The 26,191-nt window shown below is 43.7% G+C and overlaps 1 protein-coding gene across 1 annotated transcript; it reads right to left on the reverse strand.

Moving 5' to 3' along the window:
- Positions 1-17,971: 17,971 nt before the first annotated feature.
- Positions 17,972-25,335, reverse strand: LOC120036256 (zinc finger protein 664-like). Its single transcript, XM_038982735.1, has 3 exons — positions 25,263-25,335; positions 24,521-24,935; positions 17,972-18,992 (listed from the first exon to the last, which is right to left on the reverse strand). Exons 1-3 carry the CDS (start codon positions 25,333-25,335, stop codon positions 17,972-17,974), a joined length of 1,509 nt encoding a protein of 502 aa, XP_038838663.1.
- Between the last annotated feature and the right edge of the window lie 856 nt (positions 25,336-26,191).

Genomic DNA, 26,191 nt, shown 5'->3' on the forward strand with positions numbered 1-26,191 from the left:
GAAGCTGTAAAACAGGAAATAACACCAGGCTCCAGAGCATCGAAGCTGTAAAACAGGAAATAACACCAGGCTCCAGAGCATCGAAGCTGTAAAACAGGAAATAACACCAGGCTCCAGAGCATCGACGCTGTAAAACAGGAAATAACACCAGGCTCCAGAGCATCGAAGCTGTAAAACAGGAAATAACACCAGGCTCCAGAGCATCGAAGCTGTAAAACAGGAAATAACACCAGGCTCCAGAGCATCGACGCTGTAAAACAGGAAATAACACCAGGCTCCAGAGCATCGAAGCTGTAAAACAGGAAATAACACCAGGCTCCAGAGCATCGAAGCTGTAAAACAGGAAATAACACCAGGCACCAGAGCATCGAAGCTGTAAAACAGGAAATAACACCAGGCTCCAGAGCATCGACGCTGTAAAACAGGAAATAACACCAGGCTCCAGAGCATCGAAGCTGTAAAACAGGAAATAACACCAGGCTCCAGAGCATCGACGCTGTAAAACAGGAAATAACACCAGGCTCCACAGCATCGAAGCTGTAAAACAGGAAATAACACCAGGCTCCAGAGCATCGACGCTGTAAAACAGGAAATAACACCAGGCTCCACAGCATCGAAGCTGTAAAACAGGAAATAACACCAGGCTCCAGAGCATCGAGGCTGTAAAACAGGAAATAACACCAGGCTCCAGAGCATCGAAGCTGTAAAACAGGAAAGGCATTACAACCTTGCCTAACATCAATTCACCTCCCAAGTTTAGATAATAACAATGTCATACAATGCCATGAAAATGATATTCACCTGAAGTGCTGGTACTGCTTGATCTGTGGCAGCGGCCTGAAGAACGGAGTCAGGTGTTGTTGCCAGCCATAGCTTTCCACCAGTACCGTACCATCCTCCAGTCCAACCAGCTGTGGGATGTTGACCCCCGTCACAGTGCTGTCCTTCACCACACCAGCAATCTCAGACAAAGTGTTCACTCTGGTCTTTCTGAAGCGCTGCTTGATGAGGCCGAAGCACCAGTCGGGGGCAAACTTGGTGTGGCCTGTGATCAGGAAGTGAAGGTCCAGACTGTGGTGGAGCTTGTGTATGGTCCGCCAGGCACAATACCAGAGCACAAACTTGTTCTTGTTTTGGCCACTGCAGTTATCACAATTCAGGTCCACAAGTGTTTCCCCAACTCCGTAGTCAGTGAAGAAATGGTGCATGTAGTTGATGACGGCGCTGCTGGATGACATGCCTTCATCAATCAGGTAGTTGACTTGTTGTGGTATTCCTTCACAGCAGACACCAAACAAGCCACACTTACGAGGAGTTAAAAAGTAGATAGGACCTGGCTGCATAGGGTCAGATGGATAGTGCACCTGCGCATAACAACAAAAGCACATTAGACAAAAATTCATTATTTGTCACATCCCTGTCACTCTTATCTTTACACAGGTCAGTGAAAGACGTGTGTGCCTGCTTCCCATTTATAAAAAGGAGGAAATGTTGCTTACTTGTTGAGCAAAACCAAAGCTGTAATGCATCCTGATGTCTTTACTTGCTGCTTCAGTAGGGGCCCCCAGGGACAACTGCAGGTCTTGACAGGTGGTCTTGCAGTCAGCCACCATCTCCTGGTAGACAGACCGCTCAGTCTGAACTAGCAGGAGATGCTGTTCTTGCTTCTTCAGCTTGTCTGACTTAACAGCTTCTGGTAGATTGGCAGATTCGAAGACCTGATAGTTGTTGTTCCTGTGGCACTGCCAGCACAGGTCTGTCCTGGACTTAGTGCTGGAGATGTGGGGCAGCAATGTTCTCCACAGATTCCTGAAGGAAGACAACCTGACTGCACGTAGCTCTGGGAAAATACACAAATAATGTGAGCTCGAATAAAAGTCAATCATGTTGGAAGTAAATTAAAACAACCCAAAACGTGTTGTTTATGCTTTTACATACCAAGTGTTGTCATGGATTCCTTGTAGAGACGCCACACCGCTGCTTCTGTCACATGAGATGGCAGCAGCTTTCCACCAAAGTGTTTGTGTCCTTGGTGGCGTCCTGGTAATACTATTGCATTATCCTCTGCATAGTTGTTGATGAATTCACAACTCGCTGCAAGTCCTCATGCTTCAGGGGTAGCCTGTGCTTGCTTGGGCCAACTCTCTATTTGTGGGAAGGCATTAGACGATTCTCCTTGTATGACTGGTGGAGGAGAGTCAGGCGTGTTCTACTGATGCTGAAAGACAAATTCGAGATATTTTAGCATTATAAGATGAGGCCTCCCAGACACACTTCTCTAAATTGATGGGTCAAAGAGAGGCTATAACATCTAGCTACGTGGATGGGTCACTAGTGTCTAGACATGTACACCACTGTTCAAAAGATTGGGGTCACTTAGAAATATCCTTGTTTTGTTTTTTATAAAGAAAAGCACTTTTGGTGTAAGGTTGTAAATGACTATTGTAGCTGGAAACGGCAGATTTTTTATGGAATATCTACATAGGTGTACAAAGGCCCATTATAGAAAGAGGAGTGGGATGCCCCGGTACACAACTGAACAAGAGGACAAGTACATTAGTGTCTAGTTTGAGAAACAGATGCCTCACAAGTCCTCAACTGGCAGCTTCATTAAATAGTACCCGCAAAACACCAGTCTCAACATCAACAGTGAAGAGGCGACTCCGGGATGCTGGCCTTAGGCAGAGTTCCTCTGTCCAGTGTCTGTGTTCTTTTGCCCATCTTAATCTTTTCTTTTTATTGGCCAGTCTGAGATATAGCTTTTTCTTTGCAAGAATAGACTGACGAGTTTCAGAAGAAAGTCTTTGTTTCTAGCCATTTTGAGCCTGTAATCGAACCCACAAATACTGATGCTCCAGATACTCAACTAGTCTAAAGAAGGCCAGTTTTATTGCTTCTTTAATCAGACCACCAGTTTTCAGCTGTGCTAACATAATTGCAAAAGGGTTTTCTAATGATCAATTAGCCTTTTAAAATGATAAACTTGGATTAGCTAACACAACGTGCCATTGGAACACAGTAGTGATGGTTGTTGATAATGGGCCTCTGATTCCATATAAAATCTGCAGTTTCCAGCTACAATAGTCATTTACAACATTAACAATGTCTACACGGTATTACTGATCAATTTGATGTTATTTTAAATGGACAAAAAAAAAGTGCTTTTCTTTCAAAAACAAGGACATTTCTAAGTGACCCCAAACTGTTGAACAGTAGTGTACACATGTTCATGAAATACAATAGATGGCCGTAATCACCCCCAGACACACCTGGCTAACTTGATAGGCCATGTAATCATCTGGCGAAGTGGAGTCTTTTGTTTAGACAATGTAACTAGCTAACTAGCTATACAATGAATCATAACAAATCTAACAAACTAGGTTCAATGTTAGCTAGCTAGTTAACATTAGGCTATAACTAGCAATGCAAATGGGATTCTGAGATACAAACAATATTACGACAAAGACCATACAAGTAACGTTAGCTAGCGAGCCAGCTAACGTAAGCTAGCTAGCTAACAGTATGCTTGAACTTGCAAATGAAAACGAGTTAGACAAAAGTTGATGTAGCTAGACTTACCCGTATACACGGATGAATGCGTCGCGGCAGACTGGAACCCCTTTAACTAAGTAAGACGTCCTGTGTCGTTTCCGTTTTGTTTGTACAGCTTGCTTGGCCCGTTGTGTCAAGTCACTCTGGTTCACACTGACCGTATGCAATGCCATAAGAATCATCAGATCTTTCTCCTTCTCTGTCACGGTTGCCATGGTTGCCCTTAGTTTGAAGATGTAATCCGCAGACAGTTGTTTTATACAAAAGCCTTCTGTGTTCTCTTTTCGACTCCCTCCGCATATTTACAATCAAACGCCAGAATTTTCTCCATCTCCTTATAATCTGCTTCCCCTGAGGCATTGCACTGATTTCAAAACTCTGTCGTCAACTTCTTCTGCGAAAAACACACTGTCGATCGACGTTTGTTTCCCATCACTGGCATCAGAAGACTCTACAACGTCTGGTTCAATGAAAATGTTTTTACCTAAGTCCGGGATTTCCTCATCGTCTGATTCATTTTCATAGTCCGAGAGAGTCAGCATGATACGATCATCCTCCAGAAAGTAGTCCGTTACAACTTATTCCCACTGACCTTTGTCGATAGCGCCTGCTAAATTCAGGGCAGCAATGTTGTTGAGACCAGTAGCAACACTTTTGCAGTTCTCCATCATATCTTAAAAAATAAAAATAATCTACACATTATCTAAAAAAGTATCTCCACATACTGACCATCATATCCATCATATCTTAAAAAAAAAAAAAAGCGTTAAGGATTATCTACACATACTGAGCAGCTCATGTTATAGACAGAAGCTACATGGCAGACCAATCAGAACTCATCTCTCGGCATGTCCAGTCCATCAATTATCTCATCCATTAAGTGCGACATGCGCCTAGCTTCCTGAAACTGAATTTTATTTTATTGTACTAGAAGAAGCAATCCCTTCTAAAAGTGTGCGCTGTCTCTTTAAGAAATGAATGTTGTCATTCGCAAGGCAGAATGTGGCTATGGAATCTAGTGGAAACCAGACAGGAGACAAAAGGAAGTTGAAGAAGTGAATGGTTATTTGGTGGCGAGAGAGAAACTGAATTAATAACGTTTTTTTTTGGTATGTCAGCTTTGAAATTAGCATATTTTGCATTATAGTTTGCATGTTATCGCAATCAAAGTACTAGGGTAGTGAACTCAGCTGTCAGCTAGCAAGGAAAGTTAGCCTACAATTCAAAGTGTTCTAGCCTGTAGCGACATTGTTTTGCGAACAGTAGTGAACAGTTGTGTTTTGCGAACAGTTTCAACATTTCTACATGCCGTGTTGCAGTATTCAAGTGTGCAGCATTAGTGGGGGACTGGGGAGTTAATGCAGGCCAGACTGCTCTAGCAATGAATGAGGAAGTGGAGCAGGGCTCTTTGCTCTATAAAGGGGCTGTACTGATACAGACTTGATCCTCTCAATCACGAGACACATTTGGCAGAAGTAACTAGCGTAACAAATCACGAGACACATTTGGCAAAAGTAACTAGCGTAACAAAAAACTTTTTTGTGTGTGGAAAAAGTACAGAAGTTTCGGTATACCGTGCACCACTATTATATGCAGACCTCTGGTGTAAATGGGACACGGGCACAGAAGGAGCGAAGGAGACGAGACCAAAAAGGCAACATGAGAACAAGCGGACAAAAATAATGCTCATAAAAATTTAAAATAATTTTGAATTACTCAAATGAATTCGATATATCGCACAGCTCTAGGTACATAGAGTAAGTAGTCATTCAAAAAGCATGATAAACACCATTATGCACACAGAGTGATTCTACTAAACTTATGTGAATTATTAAGCACATTTTTACTCCTGAACTTATTTAGGCTTGCCATAACAAAGGGGTTGAATACTTATTGACTCAGGACATTTTAAGCTATTAATTTGTAAAAATGTAATTTCACTTTGACAATATGGGGTATTTTGTGTTGGCCAGTGACACAAAATCTCACTTGAATCAATTTTCTATTCAGGCTGTAACACATCAAAATGTGGAAAAAGTCAAGGGGTGTGAGTATTTTCTGAAGGCACTGTATATTCTCCAAGAATCAATGGCTATATATCATTAATTTAAAAGTAAAAAAAACTGCATGTACCAATCAGTTTTCCCTTTGAACAACTCATACAGTACTGAACAACATATTTGAGTGTAGAACTAGAATGCCCCTTAAAAATCACACAATAGTTCAACAACTGCATAGTTTATGCCCCTGTTTTAAAGACAATACCTACTGGCAATAATCAGATCTTCAGTCTCCTCCTCCATTCCTTCCTCCTCATCCACTCCCAAAACATCTTCCTCATTTTCTTTTATTGAAATAGCCTCCTCTTCCTCTTTCACCCCAAAAGGTTCTTCCACTTTTTTCATTATAATATCCTCTTCTTCTTTCAACGTGATAACCTCCTCTTCCTCCCTTTTAATTCTGAAAGCTTCTACCTCCTCCTCTTCCACTCCAAAAGGCTCATTCTCTTCTTTCACTATAACATCCTCCTCTTCTTTCAATGTGATAGCCTCCTCTTCCTCCTTTTTAATTCTGAAAGTTTCTACCTCTTCTTCTTTCACTCCAAAAGGTTCTCTCTCTTCTTTCACTATATCAACCTCTTATTTCAATGTGAAAGCCTCCTCTTCCTCCTTTTTCATTCTGAAAACGTCTACCTCTCCTTTTATTGTAATATACTCATCTTCTTCTTTTACGACAATGTTCAGCCCCAGAGCTTCTTTCTCCGTCCAACTGACGACCTCTTCTTTAGCAGGAGGCGAGTAATTTAGTGAGCTCATGGTCGGTGATGTTAGCTAACTAGCATTAACGACTAGCCTAAACTCAGTATCAATTTAACACATTTGCTAGCAAATTAAGTAAAATTTAACTAGTTGACATGTAAACTGAATTATGTTTAAACTAATAGTAATTATACACAAGATCGGTCTAAAGAGCTTCAAAGCTTCGATTTTATGTTTGCGAGAACGCTACCGAAGCGGTTGAATCAGTAGCCTGTTGTCGCTGTTGGAGAAACCTCCCGTTCCGTCCACTAGATTATACGTCACGCAAGAAGTATAACCTGAAAGACTCACAATGCCATCTGCTGACTGGAGTGGGTAACGCAGACTTGAAAAATATTCATTTACATAGCTTATTCTGGCAAACAATGTAATAAGATGATTGTGTTTCTTGCTCTAACAGTGCAGTAAATATTGTTTATTCCCCCAGCTGATAGAATAGCCTTCAGCCCCCCTTGAAGCTGGACTAGCTTGTCTACATTGGACAGTTTGGATTGAGTTGAAGCGAGGTGATAGGTGACAGTTGTGTTAGCTTTGACTCACCTTGTTGTGTTAGCTTTGATTCACCGTGTTGTGTTAGCTTTGACTCACCTTGTTGTGGTAGCTTTGATTCACCTTGCTGTTAGCTTTGACTCACCTTGTTGTGTTAGCTTTGATTCACCTTGCTGTTAGCTTTGACTCATCTTGTTGTGTTGGCTTTGATTCACCTTGCTGTTAGCTTTGACTCATCTTGTTGTGTTGGCTTTGACTCACCTTGTTGTGTTGGCTTTGACTCACCTTGTTGTGTTGGCTTTGACTCACCTTGTTGTGTTGGCTTTGACTCACCTTGTTGTGTTAGCTTTGACTCATCTTGTTGTATTTGCTTTGACTCACCTTGTTGTGTATTGTATTAATATTATTATCTTACATTGTTGTATTAAATTGTTGTATTAAATTGTGTTCATGTTCAACAGGGCTCCCTTGTAAATGAGATGACTCCTGGTCTTAATGGTAACCCACCCTGTATAAATGTTTTATCTCCATCTCTTCATTCAAAGACTCAATCATCATTACTTTATGTTGTATTAAATTGTGTTCATGTTCAACATGAGGGCCCCTCAGGGGTGCGTGCTTAGTCCTCTCCTGTTCTCCCACAACTGCAACACCATCATTAAGTTTGCAGATGACGCGACGGTGGTAAGTATGATCACCAATGACAAAGAGACAGCCTATAGAGAGGTCAGAGACCTGGCAGTGTGGTGCCAGGACAACAACCTCTCCCTCAACGTCAGCAAGACAAAGGAGCTGACCGTAGACTACAGGAAACGGAGGGCCGAGCACGTCCCCATTCACATTGCCGGGGCTTTAGAGGAGCGGGTCGAGAGCTTCAAGTTCCTCGGTGTCCACATCACTAAGGAACTATCATGATCCAAACACACCAACACAGTTGTGAAGAGGACAAGACAAATGTCTCTTCTCCACAGGAGGCTGAAAAGATTTGGACTGGGCCCTCAGATCCTCAAAGTTATACAGCTGCACCAATGAGAGCATCTTGACTGGCTGCATCACCGCTTGGTATGGCAACTGCTTGGCATTCCGACCGCAAGGCACTACAGAGGCCAGTGCGTACGGCCCAGTGGACCTCTATACCAGGCGGTGTTAGAGGAAGGCCCTAAAAATTGTCAGACACCCAAGTCATAGAATGTTCTCTCTGCTACCGCACAGCAAACGGTATTGATGCACCAAGTCTGGAACCAACAGGACCGTGAACAGCTTCTACACCAAAGCCATAAGACTGCTAAATAGTTAGTTAATTAGTTACCCGGACTATCTGCATTGACCCTTTTCGCACAAACTTTTTTGACTCTACGCTGCTGTTAGCAGGGAGAGTAGCTTAGTGAGTTTAAGGTCGGAGATGTTAGGTAGCATTAGCGATTAGCCTAGTGCCATTTTTACGAGCCAGCTAGCCAACAACAACAATGCTAATATTAAATTAAATGGGTTAACCAGTAACGTTATGTTACAGATATATGTGACAAACACAGTGGCTAATATACACAGGAACGGTCTAAAGCGCTTCAATGTTTCGGTTTTATGTTGGCTAGCGTGGGGTTGAACCAGAAGCAGGGTTGTTATCGTTAAAGAAGCGTCCCGTCTACTACGTTATACGTCACACTGGCAGCATCGAATGAAAGACGCACATCGCCATCTGCCGACTGGAGTAAGCAATGCAGTTGAGGAAAAAGTTTATTTTATTTTCAGACAAAAAGTGAATAACTTTCAATTATTGTTTTTCTTTTATTTCAGTAATAATGTTAATACATTACATGTTGTAGTCTGTAATCTTCCTGTATAGTATGGAGCAGGTAGTCTTTATTCTTTAGTCTTTAGCCTGTAGCATGTAGCCTGCAGTCTGTTTCCTGTGTAGTCTGTAGCCTGCCAGTATAATATGTAGCCTGTAGTCTGCCAGAATAGTTTGTAGTCTGTAGTCTGCCAGAATATTTTGTAGTCTGTAGTCTGCCAGTATAGTATGTAGTCTGTAGTCTGCCAGTATAGTTTGTTATCTGTAGTCTGCCAGTATAGTATGTAGTCTGTAGTCTGCCAGTATAGTATGTAGTCTGTAGTCTGCCAGTATAGTATGTAGTCTGTAGTCTGCCAGTATAGTATGTAGCCTGTAGTCTGCCAGTATAGTATGTAGTCTGCCAGTATAGTATGTAGCCGGTAGTCTGCCAGTATAGTATGTAGTCTGTAGTCTGCCAGTATAGTATGTAGTCTGTAGTCTGCCAGTATAGTATGTAGCCTGTAGTCTGCCAGTATAGTATGTAGTCTGTAGTCTGCCAGTATAGTATGTAGCCTGAAGTCTGCCAGTATAGTATGTAGTCTGTAGTCTGCCAGTATAGTATGTAGCCTGTAGTCTGCCAGTATAGTATGTAGCCTGTAGTCTGCCAGTATAGTATGTAGTCTGTAGTCTGCCAGTATAGTATGTAGCCTGTAGTCTGCCAGTATAGTATGTAGCTGGTAGTCTGCCAGTATAGTATGTAGCCTGTAGTCTGCCAGTATAGCACGTAGTCTGTAGTCTGCCAGTATAGTATGTAGCCTGTAGTCTGCCAGTATAGTATGTAGCCTGTAGTCTGCCAGTATAGTATTTAGCCTGTAGTCTGCCAGTATAGTATGTAGCCTGTACTCTGCCAGTATAGTATGTAGCCTGTAGTCTGCCAGTATAGTATGTAGCTGGTAGTCTGCCAATATAGTATGTAGCCTGTAGTCTGCCAGTATAGTATGTAGCCTGTAGTCTGCCAGTATAGTATGTAGCCTGTAGTCTGCCAGTATAGTATGTAGCCTGTAGTCTGCCAGTATAGTATGTAGTCTGTAGTCTGCCAGTATAGTATGTAGTCTGTAGTCTGCCAGTATAGTATGTAGCCTGTAGTCTGCCAGTATAGTATGTAGCCTGTAGTCTGCCAGTATAGTATGTAGTCTGTAGTCTGCCAGTATAGTATGTAGCCTGTAGTCTGCCAGTATAGTATGTAGTCTGCCAGTATAGTATGTAGCCTGTACTCTGCCAGTATAGTATGTAGCCTGTAGTCTGCCAGTATAGTATGTAGTCTGTAGTCTGCCAGTATAGTATGTAGCCTGTACTCTGCCAGTATAGTATGTAGCCTGTAGTCTGCCAGTATAGTATGTAGTCTGTAGTCTGCCAGTATAGTATGTAGCCTGTAGTCTGCCAGTATAGTATGTAGCCTGTAGTCTGCCAGTATAGTATGTAGTCTGCCAGTATAGTATGTAGCCTGTAGTCTGCCAGTATAGTATGTAGTCTGCCAGTATAGTATGTAGCCTGTAGTCTGCCAGTATAGTATGTAGCCTGTAGTCTGCCAGCATAGTATGTAGCCTGTAGTCTGCCAGTATAGTATGTAGTCTGCCAGTATAGTATGTAGTATGTAGCCTGCCAGTATAGTATATAGCCTGTAGTCTGCCAGTATAGTATGTAGCCGGTAGTCTGCCAGTATAGTATGTAGCCTGTAGTCTGCCAGTATAGTATGTAGTCTGTCAGTATAGTATGTAGCCTGTAGTCTGTCAGTATAGTATGTAGTCTGCCAGTATAGTATGTAGTCTGTAGTCTGCCAGTATAGTATGTAGTCTGTAGTCTGCCAGTATAGTACGTAGTCTGTAGTCTGCCAGTATAGTATGTAGTCTGCTAGTAGAGTATGTAGTCTGTAGTCTGCCAGTATAGTATGTAGCCTGTAGTCTGCCAGTATAGTATGTAGCCTGTAGTCTGCCAGTATAGTATGTAGTCTGTAGTCTGCCAGTATAGTATGTAGCCTGTAGTCTGCCAGTATAGTATGTAGCTGGTAGTCTGCCAGTATAGTATGTAGCCTGTAGTCTGCCAGTATAGCACGTAGTCTGTAGTCTGCCAGTATAGTATGTAGCCTGTAGTCTGCCAGTATAGTATGTAGCCTGTAGTCTGCCAGTATAGTATGTAGCCTGTAGTCTGCCAGTATAGTATGTAGCCTGTAGTCTGCCAGTATAGTATGTAGCCTGTAGTCTGCCAGTATAGTATGTAGCCTGTAGTCTGCCAGTATAGTATGTAGCTGGTAGTCTGCCAGTATAGTATGTAGCCTGTAGTCTGCCAGTATAGTATGTAGCCTGTAGTCTGCCAGTATAGTATGTAGCCTGTAGTCTGCCAGTATAGTATGTAGCCTGTAGTCTGCCAGTATAGTATGTAGTCTGTAGTCTGCCAGTATAGTATGTAGTCTGTAGTCTGCCAGTATAGTATGTAGCCTGTAGTCTGCCAGTATAGTATGTAGCCTGTAGTCTGCCAGTATAGTATGTAGTCTGTAGTCTGCCAGTATAGTATGTAGCCTGTAGTCTGCCAGTATAGTATGTAGTCTGCCAGTATAGTATGTAGCCTGTACTCTGCCAGTATAGTATGTAGCCTGTAGTCTGCCAGTATAGTATGTAGTCTATAGTCTGCCAGTATAGTATGTAGCCTGTACTCTGCCAGTATAGTATGTAGCCTGTAGTCTGCCAGTATAGTATGTAGTCTGTAGTCTGCCAGTATAGTATGTAGCCTGTAGTCTGCCAGTATAGTATGTAGCCTGTAGTCTGCCAGTATAGTATGTAGTCTGCCAGTATAGTATGTAGCCTGTAGTCTGCCAGTATAGTATGTAGTCTGCCAGTATAGTATGTAGCCTGTAGTCTGCCAGTATAGTATGTAGCCTGTAGTCTGCCAGCATAGTATGTAGCCTGTAGTCTGCCAGTATAGTATGTAGTATGTAGCCTGCCAGTATAGTATATAGCCTGTAGTCTGCCAGTATAGTATGTAGCCGGTAGTCTGCCAGTATAGTATGTAGCCTGTAGTCTGTCAGTATAGTATGTAGTCTGCCAGTATAGTATGTAGTCTGTAGTCTGCCAGTATAGTATGTAGTCTGTAGTCTGCCAGTATAGTATGTAGTCTGTAGTCTGCCAGTATAGTATGTAGTCTGTAGTCTGCCAGTATAGTATGTAGCCTGTAGTCTGCCAGTATAGTATGTAGCCTGTAGTCTGCCAGTATAGTATGTAGTCTGTAGTCTGCCAGTGTAGCCTGTAGTCTGCCAGTATAGTATGTAGCCTGTAGTCTGCCAGTATAGTATGTTGTCTGTAGTCTGCCAGTATAGTACATAGTCTGTAGTTTGCCAGTATAGTATGTAGCCTGTACTCTGCCAGTATAGTATGTAGTCTGTAGTCTGCCAGTATAGTATGTAGCCTGTAGTCTGCCAGTATAGTATATAGCCTGTAGTCTGCCAGTATAGTATGTAGCCTGTAGTCTGCCAGTATAGTATGTAGCCTGTAGTCTGCCAGTATAGTATGTAGCTGGTAGTCTGCCAGTATAGTATGTAGCCTGTAGTCTGCCAGTATAGCACGTAGTCTGTAGTCTGCCAGTATAGTATGTAGCCTGTAGTCTGCCAGTATAGTATGTAGCCTGTAGTCTGCCAGTATAGTATGTAGCCTGTAGTCTGCCAGTATAGTATGTAGCCTGTAGTCTGCCAGTATAGTATGTAGCCTGTAGTCTGCCAGTATAGTATGTAGCTGGTAGTCTGCCAGTATAGTATGTAGCCTGTAGTCTGCCAGTATAGTATGTAGCCTGTAGTCTGCCAGTATAGTATGTAGCCTGTAGTCTGCCAGTATAGTATGTAGCCTGTAGTCTGCCAGTATAGTATGTAGTCTGTAGTCTGCCAGTATAGTATGTAGTCTGTAGTCTGCCAGTATAGTATGTAGCCTGTAGTCTGCCAGTATAGTATGTAGCCTGTAGTCTGCCAGTATAGTATGTAGTCTGTAGTCTGCCAGTATAGTATGTAGCCTGTAGTCTGCCAGTATAGTATGTAGTCTGCCAGTATAGTATGTAGCCTGTACTCTGCCAGTATAGTATGTAGCCTGTAGTCTGCCAGTATAGTATGTAGTCTGTAGTCTGCCAGTATAGTATGTAGCCTGTACTCTGCCAGTATAGTATGTAGCCTGTAGTCTGCCAGTATAGTATGTAGTCTGTAGTCTGCCAGTATAGTATGTAGCCTGTAGTCTGCCAGTATAGTATGTAGCCTGTAGTCTGCCAGTATAGTATGTAGTCTGCCAGTATAGTATGTAGCCTGTAGTCTGCCAGTATAGTATGTAGTCTGCCAGTATAGTATGTAGCCTGTAGTCTGCCAGTATAGTATGTAGCCTGTAGTCTGCCAGCATAGTATGTAGCCTGTAGTCTGCCAGTATAGTATGTAGTATGTAGCCTGCCAGTATAGTATATAGCCTGTAGTCTGCCAGTATAGTATGTAGCCGGTAGTCTGCCAGTATAGTATGTAGCCTGTAGTCTGTCAGTATAGTATGTAGTCTGCCAGTATAGTATGTAGTCTGTAGTCTGCCAGTATAGTATGTAGTCTGTAGTCTGCCAGTATAGTATGTAGTCTGTAGTCTGCCAGTATAGTATGTAGCCTGTAGTCTGCCAGTATAGTATGTAGCCTGTAGTCTGCCAGTATAGTATGTAGTCTGTAGTCTGCCAGTGTAGCCTGTAGTCTGCCAGTATAGTATGTAGCCTGTAGTCTGCCAGTATAGTATGTTGTCTGTAGTCTGCCAGTATAGTACATAGTCTGTAGTTTGCCAGTATAGTATGTAGCCTGTACTCTGCCAGTATAGTATGTAGTCTGTAGTCTGCCAGTATAGTATGTAGCCTGTAGTCTGCCAGTATAGTATATAGCCTGTAGTCTGCCAGTATAGTATGTAGCCTGTAGTCTGCCAGTATAGTATGTAGCCTGTAGTCTGCCAGTATAGTATGTAGTCTGTAGTCTGCCAGTATAGTATGTAGCCTGTAGTCTGTCAGTATAGTATGTAGCCTGTAGTCTGTCAGTATAGTATGTAGTCTGCCAGTATAGTATGTAGCCTGTAGTCTGTCAGTATAGTATGTAGCCTGTAGTCTGCCAGTATAGTATGTAGCCTGTAGTCTGCCAGTATAGTATGTAGCCTGTAGTCTGTCAGTATAGTATGTAGTCTGCCAGTATAGTATGTTGTCTGTAGTCTGCCAGTATAGTACATAGTCTGTAGTCTGCCAGTATAGTATGTAGCCTGTACTCTGCCAGTGTAGTCTGTAGTCTGCCAGTATAGTATGTAGCCTGTAGTCTGCCAGTATAGTATGTAGCCTGTAGTCTGCCAGTATAGTATGTAGCCTGTAGTCTGCCAGTATAGTATGTAGTCTGTAGTCTGCCAGTATAGTATGTAGCCTGTAGTCTGTCAGTATAGTATGTAGCCTGTAGTCTGTCAGTATAGTATGTAGTCTGCCAGTATAGTATGTAGCCTGTAGTCTGCCAGTATAGTATGTAGCCTGTAGTCTGCCAGTATAGTATGTAGTCTGAAGTCTGCCAGTATAGTATGTAGCCTGTAGTCTGCCAGTATAGTATGTAGCCTGCAGTCTGCCAGTATAGTACGTAGTCTGTAGTCTGCCAGTATAGTATGTAGCCTGTAGTCTGCCAGTATAGTATGTAGTCTGAAGTCTGCCAGTATAATAAGTAGCCTGTAGTCTGCCAGTATGTAGTCTTTCTGTATAGTATGAAGCTTGTTGTCTGCCAGTATGTAGTGTGAAGGTTGACAGTAGACTGGAACAGTTCTGGGTGAGCAGTCTGAAGGTGTTTTTCCATAGAGAAGTATTGGTACATCATCTTTTTATATGTCCCATTAGGGTATCTGTGAGCGCCAGGGCAACGCCATTGAGGCCTTCTCCGTGTTGAAGTAGTCCACGTTCTTCTTCTACTACTTCTATGAGTTGGTAAAACAAACTGAAAGGGTTGCATACTGCCACCTAGAGGGGTGGTGTTGGAACAGGTATTAAAGTAAAAGGTTGGTGATTTTACTTTAACCTGCAGTTATGGAACGTTTGCTCGCAAGTATCATTTTAATTGGCCGATTCCTCCCGATGACCCGGATGGAATCATGTCATCCTTCCTCAACCCATAGGACAGGGACCATCAACTAGATTCAGCCCATAGGATAGGGACCATCAACTAGATTCAGCCCATAGGACAGGGACCATCAACTATAGGACAGGGACCATCAACTAGATTCAGCCAATAGGACAGAGACCATCAACTAGATTCAGCCCATAGGACAGGGACCATCAACTAGATTCAACCCATAGGACAGGGACCATCAACTATAGGACAGGGACCATCAACTAGATTCAGCCAATAGGACAGGGACCATCAACTAGATTCAGGCCATAGGATAGAGACCATCAACTAGATTCAACCCATAGGACAGGGACAATCAACTATAGGACAGGGACCATCAACTAGATTCAACCCATAGGACAGGGACCATCAACTATAGGACAGGGACCATCAACTAGATTCAGCCCATAGGACAGGGACCATCAACTAGATTCAGCCCATAGGACAGGGACCATCAACTATAGGACAGGGACCATCAACTAGATTCAGCCCATAGGACAGGGACCATCAACTATAGGACAGGGACCATCAACTATAGGACAGGGACCATCAACTAGATTCAGCCCATAGGACAGGGACCATCAACTATAGGACAGGGACCATCAACTAGATTCAGCCCATAGGACAGGGACCATCAACTAGATTCAGCCCATAGGACAGGGACCATCAACTAGATTCAGCCCATAGGACAGGGACCATCAACTAGATTCAACCCATAGGACAGGGACCATCAACTAGATTCAGCCCCATAACGATTTTTTCTTTTCTTGAGCGGAGTGTCAGGGGGCCGGAACAGAAATACAAATAATTTCTAGACTGTAAATTGACCGCCTTGCTTAAATGTTTATACGGTCACGTGTCTCTCTATTATGCATGGGAATACTTAATGTTTATACGGTCACGTGTCTCTCTATTATGCATGGGAATACTTGGGAACAGATTTCTGGAATTAAAATCACTTGGAGCTGGTGTTTTTAGTCTTTTATGCCCCCCCCCCCAACATTCTTGTTTTTGTTGCTCAGAAATCTTTGGGGGCCAAATAAAACCAGGCCAAATTCGGCCCGCGGGCTGCCAGTTGGGGAACCCTGCCATAGGAAGTCTCACCCAGTTGATGACCTGGATGGAATCATGTGATACTTCCTTAACCAATAGGAAAGTCCCACCCAGTTGACTGCTTTATAATGGTGGAAACCCCATGACAAAATGTGTTCCATCCATCTAGAGTCCTACATCTCACTCTGTTTCTCATCTCTCCTCCCCCATTTTGACCAAATAGTCCTCTGTGTTTAGTTCACATAATATAATTTAAAAGTATGCATGAAGGTGTGTCTGTAATAGAATACGACAAATGTAGACATTAATAAATAGATTTCTATAGCTTCCTAAATAGTTTTTAGAATGGTGGTGGAGTACCAAAATGGAGGCGCAGTGGCTTCAAAACAGCACCCCATTCCTCTCATCTAGTGTGTGTATATATTTATATACACTGCTCAAAAAAATAAAGGGAACACTAAAATAACACATCCTAGATCTGAATGAATGAAATATTCTTATTAAATACTTTTTTCTTTACATAGTTGAATGTGCTGACAACAAAATCACACAAAAATTATCAATGGAAATCAAATTTATCAACCCATGGAGGTCTGGATTTGGAGTCACACTCAAAATTAAAGTGGAAAACCACACTACAGGCTGATCCAACCTTGATGTAATGTCCTTAAAACAAGTCAAAATGAGGCTCAGTAGTGTGTGTGGCCTCCACATGCCTGTATGACCTCCCTACAACGCCTGAGCATGTTCCTGATGAGGTGGCGGATGGTCTCCTGAGGGATCTCCTCCCAGACCTGGACTAAAGCATCTGCCAACTCCTGGACAGTCTGTGGTGCAACGTGGCGTTGGTGGATGGAGCGAGACATGATGTCCCAGATGTGCTCAATTGGATTCAGGTCTGGGGAACGGGCGGGCCAGTCCATAGCATCAATGCCTTCCTCTTGCAGGAACTGCTGACACACTCCAGCCACATGAGGTCTAGCATTGTCTTGCATTAGGAGGAACCCAGGGCCAACCGCACCAGCATATGGTCTCACAAGGGGTCTGAGGATCTCATCTCGGTACCTAATAGCAGTCAGGCTACCTCTGGCGAGCACATGGAGGGCTGTGCGGCCCCCCAAAGAAATGCCACCCCACACCATGACTGACCCACCGCCAAACCGGTCATGCTGGAGGATGTTGCAGGCAGCAGAACGTTCTCCACGGCGTCTCCAGACTCTGTCACGTCTGTCACATGTGCTCATGTGCTCATGTGCTCAGTGTGAACCTGCTTTCATCTATGAAGAGCACAGGGCGCCAGTGGCGAATTTGCCAATCTTGGTGTTCTCTGGCAAATGCCAAACGTCCTGCACGGTGTTGGGCTGTAAGCACAACCCCCACCTGTGGACGTCGGGCCCTCATACCACCCTCATGGAGTCTGTTTCTGACCGTTTGAGCAGACACATGCACATTTGTGGCCTGCTGGAGGTCATTTTGCAGGGCTCTGGCAGTGCTCCTCCTGATCCTCCTTGCACAAAAGCGGAGGTAGCGGTCCTGCTGCTGGGTTGTTGCCCTCCTACGGCCTCCTCCACGTCTCCTGATGTACTGGCCTGTCTCCTGGCAGCGCCTCCATGCTCTGGACACTACGCTGACAGACACAGCAAACCTTCTTGCCACAGCTCGCATTGATGTGCCATCCTGGATGAGCTGCACTACCTGAGCCACTTGTGTGGGTTGTAGACTCCCTCATGCTACCACTCGTCTCATGCTACCACTAGAGTGAAAGCACCGCCAGCATTCAAAAGTGACCAAAACATCAGCCAGGAAGCATAGGAACTGAGAAGTGGTCTTTGGTCACCACCTGCAGAACCACTCCTTTATTGGGGGTGTCTTGCTAATTGCCTATAATTTCCACCTGTTGTCTATTCCATTTGCACAACAGCATGTGAAATTTATTGTCAATCAGTGTTGCTTCCTAAGTGGACAGTTTGATTTCACAGAAATGTGATTGACTTGGAGTTACATTGTGTTGTTTAAGTGTTCCCTTTATTTTTTTGAGCAGTGTATGTTGTTCAGTACATTCAGTGTACATAAATCGTTGGTACCAACCTCCCGCCCCCTAACACACATTTCTCAACTAACCCGAGCCAACCTCCCCGTCCCCCGTCGTTCCACACTCTGTGTTCTACTACCCAGGTCTGGTGTTGGAGTATATCCCACACTCTGTGTTCTACTACCCAGGTCTGGTGTTGGACATTCCACTCTCTGTGTTCTACTACCCAGATCTGGTGTTGGACATTCCACTCTGTGTGTTCTACTACCCAGGTCTGGTGTTGGACATTCCACTCTCTGTGGATCTACTGTGTGCATTTTCTGATGTTTAATCAGATCTCTTAAATCAGAGTATCTCTTCTCACATTGATCACAGCTATAAGGCTTCTCTCCAGTGTGAGTTCTCTGGTGGGATTTAAGGTTGGTTGACTGAGTAAAACTCTTCCCACACTGATCACAGCTATAGGGCTTCTGTCCCGTGTGAGTTCTCTGGTGTGATATCAGGTTATTTGACTGAGCAAAACTCTTCCCACATTGATAACAGCTATAAGGCTGCTCTCCCGTGTGAGTTCTCTGGTGTGATATCAGGTTATTTGACTGAGCAAAACTCTTCCCACAATGATAACAGCTATAAGGTTGCTCTCCTGTGTGTGTTCTCTGGTGTAGTAGTAGTCCCCTTGACGTGGTTAAGCTTATTCCACAGTCAGAGCAGTGGTAATGCTTCTCTCCGGTGTGTATTCTCTGGTGTGCAGTCAGGTTAGCTGAGGTAGCAAAACTCTTCCCACATTGAGCACAGCCATAACTTTTCTCTCCTGTATGAATTCTCAGGTGTGATTTCAATGAATGTGATCTGGAGAAAGTCATGCCACACTGTGAGCAGCGATAAGGTTTCTCTCCTGTATGGATTCTCTGGTGTATTTTAAGTTCCGATGAAGACGTGCATCTCTTCCCACATTGATCACAGTTGAAAAGCTTCTCACCTGTGTGAATTCTCAGGTGTAATTTTAGTGAATCTGATCTTGAATAAGTCTTCCCACATTCAGAGCAGCAGATCGGTTTCTTCCCTGTAAGTGTCCGTCGGTGTTTATTGAGGCGTTCTGATGTGGAGAGGCTCTTCTCTGCTTCCTCAGCATCAGGATGTTGAGGCTCCCCAGAGGATCCACCATAGTCATGTCTCTCTCCTGTGTGAACGACAAAGTCAGACGGTCAATGGAGTGAATGATTAAATTATTTTACAAACTTTGACAATTGTCTTCTAAGTATTTTTTGGGTTCGTTTTTGGTCCACCAGTCACCGTGGCAGGCAGATTGAAAAAAAACTACCATCCAAAATATTTTTTCGCTATGATTACAAAAGAATAAATAAAAATGAATAAGCATGCTTTGTCATTGTTGTAAAACAAGAAATGTAAGTATGAAGTAATGTGGTATGTTGCTCAATGTAATTTCATTTTTGTGATATGAGTCTTTTAACCAATGTGTGTTAAAATAATTAATTTGAACACAATAGTAATGATGAACAGTTGTACAAGTGAACATCAATAATCAACAAAGTGCCTCCATAACACATCACTACACACCACACTGTCCGGTCAGATAAAACGCTGATTGATACAGTTTACTTATTATAGTTCTACGCTGACATTTATTACAAGGAGGACATGTGATCTTAAGTTTATAGTTAGGAGCACACAAATATATTTAGGAGTACAACTAAAGTATGAGTCTTTTAATGATACGTTTTTTGTTGGGGTGATCCATTTTCAGTGAAGCACAATTTACCCTCAAATAGGTGTCATTAGGATAGACCAAAATGTTCAGTTGTCCCATTAAGGCGTGGTCCGATATCGTGGTAACAGGGTACTGGGTATCTTTAAGTGATAGATGAAGATGGTGATCTATGATATCTCTTCAGTAGCAGCAGACAGTGGGAGCAAACTAATTAACATTTAATGGTAATCTCTGTTGTCTCTTCAGTGGGAGCAGACAGTGGGATCAAACTAACTGACATTGAATGGTAATCTCTGTTGTCTCTTCAGTGGGAGCAGACAGTGGGAGCAAACTAACTGACATTGAAAAACAACCTAGTGAGTAAACAAAACGATGCATGTCCCCCCGCATTGTAAGATGTTATAAGTGTTTGTTACTACATTGGCATCGTTGGTCTGAGGTTTTAAGCTGGGTATCTGTAGAAGCACTTTGTGACACCTGCTGATGTAAAAAAAAAAGGGCTTTTTAAAAGACATTTGATTGATTGATGTCTTTAGAAAATGTTACTTAGTGTATTAAAGTAGTCAAAGCTTTGCTTGTGACTCTTTAAACTTGTTGCATGCACTGGCACTTTGTTTTGGTTATGTTTTGGTTTTACGTTTTTTTGCTTATAGGGACTGAATGGTAAATAATGTTGTGTCATTTTGGAGTCACTTTTTATTGGAAGTAAACATTGAAACAGTACTGAACAGAAATCTAATCACAACATGTTTCATGAGCTATAGAGCTATATAGATAGTAAGATCCCGGGAAATTTTCCATACCCACAAAAAAAAGAAGCTTTTCTCTCAAATTTTGTTCACAAATGTTATTATATCCCTGTTAGTGAGCATTCCTCCTTTGTCAAGATAATCCATCCACCTGACAGGTGTGTCATATCAAGAAGCTGATTTAACAGCATGATCATTACACAGTTGCACCTTGTGCTGGGGGACAATAAAAGGCCACTCTAAAATGTGCAGTTTTTGTCAATCAACACAATGCCACAGATGTCTCAAGTTTTGAGGGAGCGTGCAATTGGCATGCTGACGGCAGGAATGTCCACCAGAGCCGTTACCAGAGAATTTAATGTTAAGTTCTCTATGATAAGCCACCTTCAATGTTGTTTTAGAGAATTTGGCCTCACAACCTCAAACCACATCTTTGGCGTCAGGTGGGCGAGTGGTCTGCTGATGTCAGCATTGTGAACAGAGTTCCCCATGGTGGCGGTGGGATTCTGGTATGGGGCAGGTGGGGTTATGGTATGGGGCAGGTGGGGTTATGGTATGGGGCAGGTGGGCGAGTGGTCTGCTGATGTCAACGTTGTGAACAGAGTTCCCCATGGTGGCGGTGGGATTCTGGTATGGGGCAGGTGGGGTTATGGTATGGGGCAGGTGGGGTTATGGTATGGGGCAGGTGGGGTTCTGGTATGGGGCAGGTGGGCGAGTGGTTTGTTGATGTCAACATGGTGAACAGAGTTCCCCATGGTGGCGGTGGGGTTCTGGTATGGGGCAGGTGGGGTTATGGTATGGGGCAGGTGGGGTTATGGTATGGGGCAGGTGGGGTTATGGTATGGGGCAGGTGGGGTTCTGGTATGGGGCAGGTGGGGTTATGGTATGGGGCAGGTGGGGTTCTGGTATGGGGCAGGTGGGCGAGTGGTCTGCTGATGTCAACGTTGTGAACAGAGTTCCCCATGGTGGCGGTGGGATTCTGGTATGGGGCAGGTGGGGTTATGGTATGGGGCAGGTGGGGTTATGGTATGGGGCAGGTGGGGTTCTGGTATGGGGCAGGTGGGGTTATGGTATGGGGCAGGTGGGGTTCTGGTATGGGGCAGGTGGGGTTATGGTATGGGGCAGGTGGGGTTCTGGTATGGGGCAGGTGGGCGAGTGGTCTGCTGATGTCAACGTTGTGAACAGAGTTCCCCATGGTGGCGGTGGGGTTATGGTATGGGGCAGGTGGGGTTATGGTATGGGGCGGGTGGGGTTATGGTATGGGGCAGGTGGGGTTATGGTATGGGGCAGGTGGGGTTATGGTATGGGGCAGGTGGGGTTCTGGTATGGGGCAGGTGGGGTTCTGGTATGGGGCAGGTGGGCGAGTGGTTTGTTGATGTCAACATGGTGAACAGAGTTCCCCATGGTGGCGGTGGGGTTCTGGTATGGGGCAGGTGGGGTTATGGTATGGGGCAGGTGGGGTTATGGTATGGGGCAGGTGGGGTTCTGGTATGGGGCAGGTGGGGTTCTGGTATGGGGCAGGTGGGGTTCTGGTATGGGGCAGGTGGGGTTATGGTATGGGGCAGGTGGGGTTCTGGTATGGGGCAGGTGGGCGAGTGGTTTGCTGGTGTCAATGTTGTGAACAGAGTTCCCCATGGTGGCGGTGGGGTTATGGTATGGGGCAGGTGGGGTTCTGGTATGGGGCAGGTGGGGTTCTGGTATGGGGCAGGTGGGGTTATGGTATGGGGCAGGTGGGGTTCTGGTATGGGGCAGGTGGGCGAGTGGTTTGCTGGTGTCAACGTTGTGAACAGAGTTCCCCATGGTGGCGGTGGGGTTATGGTATGGGGCAGGTGGGGTTATGGTATGGGGCAGGTGGGGTTATGGTATGGGGCAGGTGGGGTTATGGTATGGGGCAGGTGGGGTTCTGGTATGGGGCGGGGGGGGGTTATGGTATGTGGCAGGTAGGGTTATGGTATGGGGCAGGTGGGGTTATGGTATGGGGCAGGTGGGGTTATGGTATGGGGCAGGTAGGGTTATGGTATGGGGCAGGTGGGGTTATGGTATGGGGCAGGTGGGGTTATGGTATGGGGCGGGGGGGGGTTATGGTATGTGGCAGGTGGGGTTATGGTATGGGGCAGGTGGGGTTATGGTATGGGGTGTAGGAGTAAAATGAGACACATGGATGGCATGTGGAGGCATAGGACAGCTGAACATTGAAGTGGCAGACCACATGACGAGAAGAGACACATAGTCTGCTGATTCCACTAAAAGCACACATACCAGAGAAATATGCCTAAGGCAACTGGACACTAATGATAGAAGAGACACATAGTCTGCCAATTCCAATAAGGACACATACCAGAGAACATGCTGGGGCACTGAGTTAAATACAGGGTTGAGTCATAGGCCTATAGGATAGATGGACATATATTATTTTTAAGACAAGCACGGGTCTGGCCACTATTATAATTTAACTGAAAGCAGATAATGGGCGTTAGTAGGCGTGAACAAGCAGGAAGCCTGAACTAAAAAGATAATGATGGCAGGAAGAATTAGGGGAAGTATGCTTATTTGCATATGGGGTGGACCCATATGCTATTTGTGTATAAATGTTGGAGCCGGGGCTGGGAAGCGGTGTGTGTTCCGCGGGACATTCCAGCTGGCAAATGCTCTGTATTAAAAGCCTAAATTGATTTCACAAGTTCTTACGAGTGTTATATTTTTGAGACGATTTACCACGACAGGGGCAGGTGGGGTTATGGTATGGGGCAGGTGGGGTTATGGTATGGGGCAGGTGGGGTTATGGTATGGGGCAGGTGGGGTTCTGGTATGGGGCAGGTGGGGTTCTGGTATGGGGCAGGTGGGGTTATGGTATGGGGCAGGCAGACGCTGCGGACAACTGACACAATTGCATTTTATCAATGGCAATTTAAATGCACAAAAATACCGTAACGAGATCATGAGGCCCATTGTTAGGCTTTTTTTTTGTTGGTATCTGTGACCAACAGATGCATATCTGTATTCCCAGTCATGTGAAATTCATAGATTTGGACCTAATTCATTTATTTCAATTGACTGAAACTGTTGCATTTTGCGTTTATATTTTTGTTCAGTATAAATATTGTTCACTTCGAGCTAGGTACATTTTGAGTATAGTAGCTAGCTACTAACTGTTACGTTCCCCAGCAAGAAAACCAAGTAATGCCGCTCAAACAGAAGGGGAAACTAACAAAGAGTCACAGACAACTACCAAAACGAAAAACCAAAACCCGAAGCTACGTTTTTTTGTTATTTGGAATTATTAAATACTTTTTGATTAGGGTTACGGGGCATATTATGCACATCTGCAAGCATTGCAGCAAAGGCTGGACAGATATTATTTATCTCTTCTGTTTTAATATGTTAAAAATGCTATATACATGCTATATACAATGCTATATGGTTTTCTGTTATAACAAACATAATAGGCTATGACTGGCAAATTAGTTGTTTTATTAATATGGTCCGTCTGCTATGACTGACAAATGAGTTGTTTTATTAATATGGTCCGTCTGCTATGACTGACAAATGAGTTGTTTTATTAATATGGTCCGTCTGCTATGACTGACAAATGAGTTGTTTTATCAATATGGCTCGTTTGCTGATTGAGTCTGACACCGTTGCCTTAAAGCCACACTCTGTAAGATACAAATCTTCAGAGTGGACCAACAATGCAAATGTCAACAATGGAGCAAATTCATCACATCCAAATATCACTTGATTATCTGTAGTGCTGGAGGAAAGACACCCAGATAAACACACACACAGTCAGAGTTTAAAAATGGACCATTTAAACACATGGAATCTGATCTACTCTATATTCAAACTGACAGACTCCATATTCAATTCATGTTTTCTAGTAAAAACATACAAATATATGTTTGAGTATACTTTGTACCATTTAATTTAATATGGTATAAACAGGTAAACACATTCTCAGTCAACAATATAAGACAATGGGAGCACTTTGTATGTTCTCTGATGAATTTTAAGTCAATGTGATGCGAAATATCAATTTACACACTAGGAGAAGAAATTAAGTCAATGTGATGTAAAATATAACAATTTACAAACTAGGGGAATGCTTCTTCCCTCCTGCGTGGATTCTCACATGACTTTTAAGTGACCGTGATGAGGAATATGTCTTTCCACAGTCTGAGCATTGGTAAGGCTTTTCTCCCGTGTGGATTCTCTCATGCACTTTCAGGTGTGCTAACTGGGTAAAACTTTTTCCACACTGGGAGCAGCGATGAGGCTTATCTCCTGTGTGTGTCCTCTCATGTCTTTTCAGGTTCCCTAACTCTGTAAAACCCTTTCCACACTGGGAGCAGTGGAAAGGTTTTTCTCCTGAGTGTATTCTTTTATGTTTTTTCAGGTTCCCTAACCGTGTGAAGCTCCTCTCACACTGGGAGCAGTGGAAAGTCTTATCACCTGTATGTATCCTCTCATGTCTTTTCAAGCTTGCTAACAAGGAAAAACAATTTTCACACTGGGAGCATTGGAAAAGCGGATCTCTTGTGTGGATCCTCTCATGTCTTTTCAGGCTTGCTAACAAGGAAAAACTCTTTCCACACTGAGAACATTGAAAAGGCTTCTCTCCTGTGTGCAATCTCCTATGCACTTTCAGGGACCCTAACTGGGTAAAACTCTTTCCACAGTGGGAGCAGTGGTGTCGTCTTGCTGATTTGTACGTCTCTGGCTCTGGTTCCTCTGAGTCTGGTCTCTCTCCTGCCAAAGACAGAGTATTTATTTAAGTAGAGAGACCTGAATGAAACCTCCACGTGACAAAACTGACTTCCTTTGAAATTTAATCCAAATCAGAGCCAGTTTCCAATCATTTAATAATTTAAACAATTATTTGTTTTTAAAAACAACTGTAGAGCTCCTTGTGGTTCAGTTGGTAGAACATGGTGCTTGCAATGCCAAAGGTACTGAGTTCGATTCCCATTGGAGCCACCCATATGTTATAATGTATGCACGCACGACTAAGTTGCTTTAGATAAAAGTGTCATAGCAGATGTTACATAGTATATTAGCTCCAACTCTAATCGGGCTCTCATGGAATGTCATGTTTTTTAGGCTGAACAGAGCTCAATAATGATATATAATGTCATGTTTATAGGCTGAACAGAGCTCTATAATAATATATAATGTCATGTTTTTAGGTTGAGCAGAGCTCTATAATAATAGATATTGAGGACTGCAGTATTTAAATCAATGTCATAGGCTGCATTTGATCCATTGGTAATAATGTTTTGTTGGTGGCCCCACTCTTTGATGGTAAACATCTTACACTGTGGCTTTAAAGGGATACTGTGAGATTCTGGTACCTCGTGTAGCACATTGACTCACCTGTGTGGAAATCAGTCAATTGAAATGAATTCATTAGGCCCTAATCTATGGATTTCACATGACTGGGCAGGGGCGCAGCCATGGGTGGGCCTGGGAGGGCATAGGCCCACCCACTGGGGAGACAGGAAACATAGGAACCAAGCTGGAGTTATCAGTGTAGTCCTGTTATCGCCGGGGGAAACAACCTCTAGTGAGGCTCGACCGGACCAGGTTATATGTTGTGAAGCTAGCCACAATAAGGCACAATAGTGGAATTTGCGGTTTGCCTTAGCAAGCTAACTATATAGCTACTGAAACAGATTGTCGTTTTACTATGTTTTTGGGGAAGAACATCGTTTGCATCCATGAGCTAGCTAGCTTTTTTTATGTCCAGCACTGTATGTGCGCGAGACAACTTTCCCAGTGTAACCGATGTGAAATGTCTAGCTAGTTAGCGGTGGTGCGCGCTAATA

Source organism: Salvelinus namaycush, unplaced genomic scaffold (assembly GCF_016432855.1).
Source record: "Salvelinus namaycush isolate Seneca unplaced genomic scaffold, SaNama_1.0 Scaffold127, whole genome shotgun sequence".
NCBI classification, from domain to species: domain Eukaryota; kingdom Metazoa; phylum Chordata; class Actinopteri; order Salmoniformes; family Salmonidae; genus Salvelinus; species Salvelinus namaycush.